Below are 7591 nucleotides of genomic sequence, written 5' to 3' on the forward strand. Positions count from 1 at the left end.
CCTGGGATAATATGGGATGAGGATGGGGTTCATGGCTGGATGGTGAGTGATTCAACCCCAAATCCCTAATTAACTGCTTTTTTTTTAAGAGATGGGGTCTCACTGTGTCATCCAATCTGAAGTACAGTGACACAATCATAGCTCACTGCAGCCTCGAACTCCTGGGCTCAAATGATTCTCCTGCCTCAGCCTCCTGAGTTGCTGTGACCACAGGTGCGAGCCGCCTCGCTTGACCTGACTGCTTTCTTATGCCAGTCCTAGCATCAATTAGGAGTGATATCCTAGTATCAACTAGGAATCCTCCAGGAAATAGACGCTGAGATGGAGTTGGGAGTTTAAGAGATTTATTGAGGGATAATGCCTTTGAAAGATAAAAAGGGAAGAAAGCAAGTTTGGGCGGGGGAGAGACTCAGACTGCAATGCAGGTCTGACAATGTCTCAACCAACCCAACAGAATGCTCCGGAGAAGAAACTGCCCACTGTAGGAGTGCGATGCTGGACAGAAACGACCAGGCCTTAGTTCCCCTACTGGCTCGGCAACTGGGACTGCCCAGGAAGAAAATGGCCTAATCTCAAAAGCTGAGATTGAGCCCAAAGGTGCCAACAGCTGGAAGCTGTCAACTAATTGAGCTGCAGCTGAACGAGTTCTTTCCTGGTGGGACAAATGATTGACACCCACGAATGGCTAACGTAAGAATGGACCAGGCTTCTTCACACGGTGTTCCAGGAGGGTGAAGACAGATGCACACAAGCCCTCTTAAGCCCTAACCTTTGGAATTCACATAATTCACCAGACTAGGCCACAGATCCACCTTCAAAGCAGTAGCTGGCGAAAGGGAAGGGGATTGCTGTGATGGGCTTAGACCAATCAGAATTTGTCCTCTGAGGCTGGCCGCATTGGTTTTGGGCTCCAGACAAAACCAGGGTTCAATTAGCAAGAAAGGAAGAATGACTGTTGGCCACCAAAAGTGTCTGACACATTAGCATAGTGGCTTTGGCTCTAAAGGTAGACAGAAGGGTTTGAACCCCAATTTCTCCACTTCATGGCTCTGTGCTCTTGCACCAATTACTCAGCATCTCCGAGCTTTGGCTTCTTCAGTGGTAACATGGGAGGTAGCAGCAGCTATCCCATAGGTGTGCTGGGAGGATTAAATGAGACACTGCAGATAAAGCACTTGGCTCAGGGTTTGGGCCGTAGTCACCATTCTCAAGAGGCAGTCACTAATGCATCCTCAGTTTCATGATCTCCTCAAGTGTGTAAAAATAAAATTAATAAAATTGACAACTAAGCCCAGTATCTGGCAGGGCAAGGAGATGCAAGCTTCCTGTGGTTAGTGCATCCCATGAAGGAAGCTGGCTCAAGCTATCACGAAAGCACACTCCTTCCAGGGCAGTCAGAGGTAGCGGGGTGCACCTTCAGGGTCGGAACCTGAGACCATGTTGCCTGCGTCCCGCAACAAACAGTGCAAAAAGGCTGCATTTCAACGCCAGCGACACAGAGAGCGTCACTGGCTGCATCACACCAACACCAGTGAAACACAATTGTCACTTTTCTTCTCCTTCTCTCTCTGCTCCAACTCTGAGGGATCAAGCGACTCCCCACTTGAGGAAGGAAGGGAAAGAAGGTGAGAGATGGACAGTGCCTCCTTCGCAGGCGTGAGTAAGACCTGTGCTGCACACGGGAGGGAAGCTTCGAGCTGGGTGTGAGGTTGAGGTTTCTATTTAGATTCAACTGGTCTCCTAAGTTCAGAAAATGATGTAGAGTTGTCAAAATGGGATTACTCAGCACAAGCGACAGGAAAGCTAATGGGATCTGCTTGAGGTTATTTTAAGGGACAAAGGCTGAGGAACCATCAGAGTGTGTATAAAGGTAGAGAAGGTTCAGGGTGAGTTAACAGCACTGTGGCTGGTGGAAGCACACATTCGCTCCTGGCTGCTAGAGAAGTATGGAGCCCCATATGTGCAGAGGCTGGGCCACCCCCAGAGCCTGCTCTGGCACAGGGTTCCAGCAAAAACTGAAGCCCGCTCTCACTGTGATGCATTGTAGAGAGGCCTGAACAGCTTGCCCAGCCACACAGAGAATGTTGGAAGCCTTCTGTGACCGGGAGCTACCTCCCAAGGCAGCCGTATCTATTTTTGGACATCACGTTAGAAAGTTTTCCTAAACTGGCTTGAAATGTTTCCCTATTTTTGCACCTAGAGCCTTGCAGATCAAGCCCACTCCTTTTGGACACTGAAACACAGAGAACATGGCCTCCTCAAGTTTATTCCCTGCTCCAGAAGGTCACGGCCACAGCCCGTCTCTCCTTCACCACCATTGGTGCAACAGCAGTCAGGTAGAGTCAGTGCCATGTGATCGCACTTATTTAACATTTATTTTGAGTTGTGGGTGGTGTGGCAGGTGCCTAACCATCCCCTGCCCTCTGTGGTGGCCTGAGAGAGGAGCAGGGATGCCCCATGCAGGCTGGGGATCAGCAAACGGTCTAGACCAGCTTCTCTCCTGCATCCCGTTTGGAGAGTCCCTGGGTCAGGGGCCAGTCCATTCTGCAGCATTGATGGGCATGAGGGATGAGCAGGGCTGTGGGGCTCACAGAGCAGGCAGCCCTGGGGAGAAGCGGCCAGGGGACGTGCAAAAGTGATCGAGTCTTGGGCCAGGGTGGACCCAGCCCCGACCTGGGGGACAGGGGAGGGGGGATGTGCTGGAGCCTGGAGGTCCATGTCTGGCAGCCTTGGGAGATGGAGAGGGTTTCCAAGGCTGGACAGCATGGGCAGGGGGTTCGTTCCATGGTGAGCCCTCCCTGCTCCGTATTACCCAAGTTTGTACGGGAGGCCACCAGGGCCCTTCACTCCGCTACGTCGATGGACAGCATGGCCTTGATTGCACGGAACTTATTACAGGAGAAGTCGGCGAGCAGCTGCTTGGTGCCACTCCGGGTGGGCAGGATCTCAAAACGGACCCGGGACCGCTCCTTGGGACGCAGGGTCGGCACGCTGATGGGGAGGGCATGAATCAGTGTCGATGGGAGACAAATGGACCTCGGACTGGACGGGCCTTCTGCGGCCACCTGTCCTGCTCTGGTGGGGGCTGGGCAAGGCCACTGCTTCTTTAGTTCCCTCTAGCTTTCTCTCTGGGTTATGGGGCCCCTCCAGCCCTGGGACGCTTCAGCAGGGGAAGCGGGAGGGGGTCCCATGATCTCCCAGATATTCTAAGCCCTGAAGGTCAGTTCTTAGCTTTGGTGACCTGGACTTCCCGGGAGTTCAGGTTTGTTTGGTGAACCCCCAAACCAAATGCAAAGGCAGATTCTAGAGTTCCAAGATCCTCAAAAGAGTAAAGAACTTAAGGTCACAAGGAGCTCTGTCTGTCCCACCCTGGGACCTGGGGATCTGGAGGCACCCCCCAGCCACATCCCCTTCCGCCATCCCTGTGTCGCCACTTGGGCCTGGGACTCACTCGATCTTCAGGTTACCCAACAGCAGGCCGCTTCCCTCCACCATCAGCACGCAGTCCCGCACCGGCTCATCCAGGGGGTTGGAGAAGAGCATCTGCACGTTGACAGGCTTCCGCACACGGGCCTCGCTCAGCACCTGCGGAGGGAGGGGCTGCCGAGTCAGGACCCCAGCTGCTCAGCCCCTGCCTGCACCTTGGTGAGGGTTGGGCAGGGTGACTTAGTGAAAGGGGAGATGCCACTGAAGATGAAGGAAGGGGAGATCATATATGTAGCCCTCCTGGTGTCAGGCACATTGTGCCAGATGCCCCCTGCCTCCCAATACACAGGATGGTCCTAGGACATTATCCCGTGCTGTGGATGAGAATCCCAGCTTCGAAGGAGGAGGAGGCCACTGCAGCGGCCAACAGCACTGTGACTTCCCTGCCCTGACTCCAGTCCAGCCCCTGCTTCCCAGCACAGCCCAACCCCGCTGTGGGCTCTGTGAGGGTCAGGACATTTTTCACGCTAAATTCAATTTTTGTAGGGATAGGGTCTTGCTATGTTGTCCAGGCTGGCCTCGAACTCCTGGCCTTAAGTGATCCTCCTGCCTTGGCCTCCCAAAGCACTGGGATTACAGATGTGAGTCACTGTGCCCAGCCACAGGCTGGATTTAATATTACTTTCCTTGGTTTTCCTGCTTATGGGTCCTGTTTCTTCCTTTAAAGCTTGAATCTTCCTCCCTGGGAGGCCCCACAGGTGTTGAAAAAGGCAGCCCCAGGCCCTACAGCTACACACACCCTGGCTCACACTGTTGCCCCTTAAAACTCTTTTTCCAGCGGTTGGGTCCCCCCAGCTCAACCCAAGCTACTCTCCTCTGCTGACACCCCAGTCTTTCAACGTCCTTCTAAACTTCTAAAGCCCAGAGGTTCCCTGTGCACCATTTATAGCCTGGGCGGGGCTCTAACACCACACTGTCCTTGCTCAGCGATCAGAACAGGTGAAGGCTGGATTTGGGGTCAGGAAAGCAACTTGACTATTAGTCAGACCAAAAGATGAAAGCTGCTGTGTTTCTGCCAAGAAACGGCCATGATTCATTCTGGGCAGACAAGTCATCTCTTTGATCCTCAACGTCCTCATCTGATAAAGAAGGACAATCATCTCTCCCCTCCCAGAAGGGGCCATATGAGATCGGGGATGGGGAAGAAAGCATTTCGGAAATAAAAATGGAAATTGTATGGCTACTGGGTTTCTTTTCTTCTTTTGACGATGACTAGGGGTTGCTGGCCTTTTTTTTTTCAGTTGGGTTTTTGTTTTTCTTGTCACCAGTCCTCAGAGTGACCATTTTACAGTGACAGAGCTGAAGTTCAGGCTGATTCAATAACCTGGAGAATTCACACACTAGGAAGCAGCAGAGCCCAGCTGGATCTAAAGTCTTTGCTCTTTCTGATAGGCTCTGCAATACCTCCCAGTAATCTGTGAATAATTGAAGCATTTTAGACATCATGCGCTGCATTATCATTTCTTCCATGAAATGTATGTAAGTGTATGACGTCATTTGAAGAGTGAGGCATAATTTTGTGCTTTTGGGTTATAACAAAGCTATAGAGACGTTGCCGCATTTTTCATGCTGATATTTAATTTGAGATTGCCATGCACGTTTTTCTCTCTTTAATGCCGCCTACCACTCTCTCCTATTGACCCAAATCTGTAAATGTACCCAGAGGAGAGGATAAAAGCCACCAAAACCTGAGCTTGATTGTCACAGATGATGGGTCAATTGGGAGGACATTAGCTTTGGAAACAATGTTAGGATATTTTTTTGGCCTCGTTTTGTGGTCTAAGGTCCTCAATGCTACTTATCAGTCAATATAAGGTTAGGTAATGGGGTTTTACCCAAATTCTTATCTTTTCTTACAGATCACCTTCTCCAGTTTAAAAACCTGTGCTCCGCTCTGAGTGAGCTGTGCATTGATCCATTCAATAGACATAAGAATGCCTTGATTTTTTGAAGGCTTAGATGGAGGAAAGAATGTGCCCAAGAGAAGAGAGATCAGGAGTCATTTAAAAAGATTAAATTTTTAAAGAGTTCATCATGGCATATTTCTAGCCTGTGTATATTCTGATTTCCTTTCTAAAGGTATTTTATTGTCTTTAAAGATAAGAGACTTGCCATGGAAATCCAAAAGATGCATAGCAAAAGTGTTGTATAAAAGATAACGCTGGAAGAAGGTTTGAGGACATTGGATAAGGGAATATAATGGGGAAAAAAAACTAACTTTTTTTTTTTTTTTTTTTTTTTTTCAGACAGAGCCTCACTCTATTGCCCAGGCTGGAGTGCAGTGGCACAATCTTGGCTCACCGCAATCTCTGCCTCCCAGGTTCAAGCAATTCTCCTGCGTCAGCCTCCCAAGTAGTTGGGATTACCGGTGCCTGCCACCTCACCTGGCTAATTCTTTCGTATTTTTAGTAGAGACGGGGTTTCGCGATGTTGGCCAGGCTGGTCTCGAACTCCTGACCTCGTGATCCACCCTTCTCGGCCTCCCAAAGTGCTGAGATTACAGGATTGAGCCACCACGCCCAGCCAGAAACTAACTTCTTTTAAATACTGATCATTTTAATACATAACGTTTTTACAACTGAACTGGCAGTCACCCAGTGTCATTTTCTAGCCTCAGGAGTTGGAATGGGCACTCTGCTGTCCATCATGTCTAGAGAGACGGGGAGTGTTTCTCAGAAATGCCTTGTGAAGCAGGAGAGGCTGCCATGTGCAGGGCACAAGCACAGACTGACAGTGACCTCTCCTCTGTGCAGGGAAGAATGCAAGCCCACAGCCAAGGGGCGGGCTCTGTTCCAATCTGGCCTGAGGAAGGGGCTGTTTCTCTGCTACAAATATTGGTTATCCACTAAGACACTGTGCCACAGGAGACAGTGATGAACTCAGAACAGAGGTAACACCTGCCCTCGTGGAGTTTATGGTTGGATAGAGGTTCACAACCAAATAATTGCACAAAGAAAGATAATATTCCAGCTGGGAGAAACGGCTTGCAGGAAAAGGACAGCAGGTTCTCAGGGTGTATCACTGAGACCAGGCCTAATTTGGACGCTCAGGAAAGGCCTCCCTGAGGAAAGGACACCCTGCAAGGGAAGTAATTTATTGTCCCAATGACAGAGTCGGAGCAACTGAGACTCGGATTAAGAGACCTGCTCAGTGTTACTACTAATCAATGGAGGGGTCTAGATTCAATGCCAGATCCATTTGGTTACAGGGTCCAAGGCCTGAATGACCACCGCTCTCTCCTGCTCCCAGACTGGCTGCCCAGTCACTGGCTCTCTAGCCCCTAAGGTAGGGACCAACTCTCCCATCCTGAAGCATAGTCCAAACTAACCAGGACAGTGGAAGGATGCAATTGCAGGCCAGATATGGGAGAACTGGGCCCCGTATCAGAGCCAGCACCTTAGATCCCCCTGCCCTCTTTGAGGTCAGGAACCCCTGCAGCCAGGCTACAGCTTAGGGAGGGGTGGGCCAGGACAGCCATGAGTATCTGGCTCCTCCCATTTTCTGGTGCTTGGGAAGCCCGTGGCATTGTGATGGTTCAGGGAAAGCCAATTTCTATCTAGACAGCTGGGGCAGATGCTTGGTACAGCAAATGAGAGAGGACAGGGCCCAGACCATGAGGCTCTTGGTTGGGCCTCAAGGGAAAACCTTATGATCTCTGTCCATTTGTCTGTCTCCTTGTCCAGCCTTTTACATTTCAGACCTATACTGCCTGGCTTCAGCACCCTCCACCCTGGGTTGGAGGGATCAGGCATGGGGGCTGCTGGGTGAGGGACAGGCTTGGAGTTAGCACAGGTGCTCCTGCCAGTGCTGAGGAAGGGACAGAGTGGCATGAGGGGCCTCCCACAGCCCTGCAAGTCCCCATGCCTGGGCTTCTGAGAAGGAGCCTGGGGGTGAAAGCTGCAAACAAAAGGAAGCCCTATGAGCAGAGAAAGAGCGGTCCTTGTTCTCAGCCACTTTGAAGATCCTGTTGCTGGCTAGTGATGTACCAGGGTGCCTTGGAGGGGCATGGGCTGAGAGTCCCAGGATGCCTCAGAGGGGCATGGGCTGGGAGTCCCAGGACGCCTTGGAGGGGCATGGGCTGGGAGTCCCAGGACGCCTTGGAGGG

The 7591-nt window shown here is 51.1% G+C and overlaps 1 protein-coding gene across 1 annotated transcript in view; it reads right to left on the reverse strand.

Annotated features, from left to right (window-relative positions):
• Positions 1 to 1621: 1621 nt before the first annotated feature.
• The window catches only part of TGM3 (transglutaminase 3), a 48344-nt gene continuing 42374 nt past the window's right edge, over positions 1622 to 7591 (reverse strand). The window contains exons 12-13 of the mRNA XM_032295627.1: positions 3452 to 3585; positions 1622 to 2991 (exon numbers count right to left, since the gene is read on the reverse strand). Of these exons, the coding sequence (XP_032151518.1) occupies positions 2844 to 2991; positions 3452 to 3585 (282 nt within the window). The 3' untranslated portion in view covers positions 1622 to 2843. The remainder of the gene's footprint in view (positions 2992 to 3451; positions 3586 to 7591) is intronic.

Source organism: Sapajus apella, unplaced genomic scaffold (assembly GCF_009761245.1).
Source record: "Sapajus apella isolate SASKATOON/1434 unplaced genomic scaffold, GSC_monkey_1.0 scaffold33, whole genome shotgun sequence".
Lineage (NCBI taxonomy): Eukaryota > Metazoa > Chordata > Mammalia > Primates > Cebidae > Sapajus > Sapajus apella.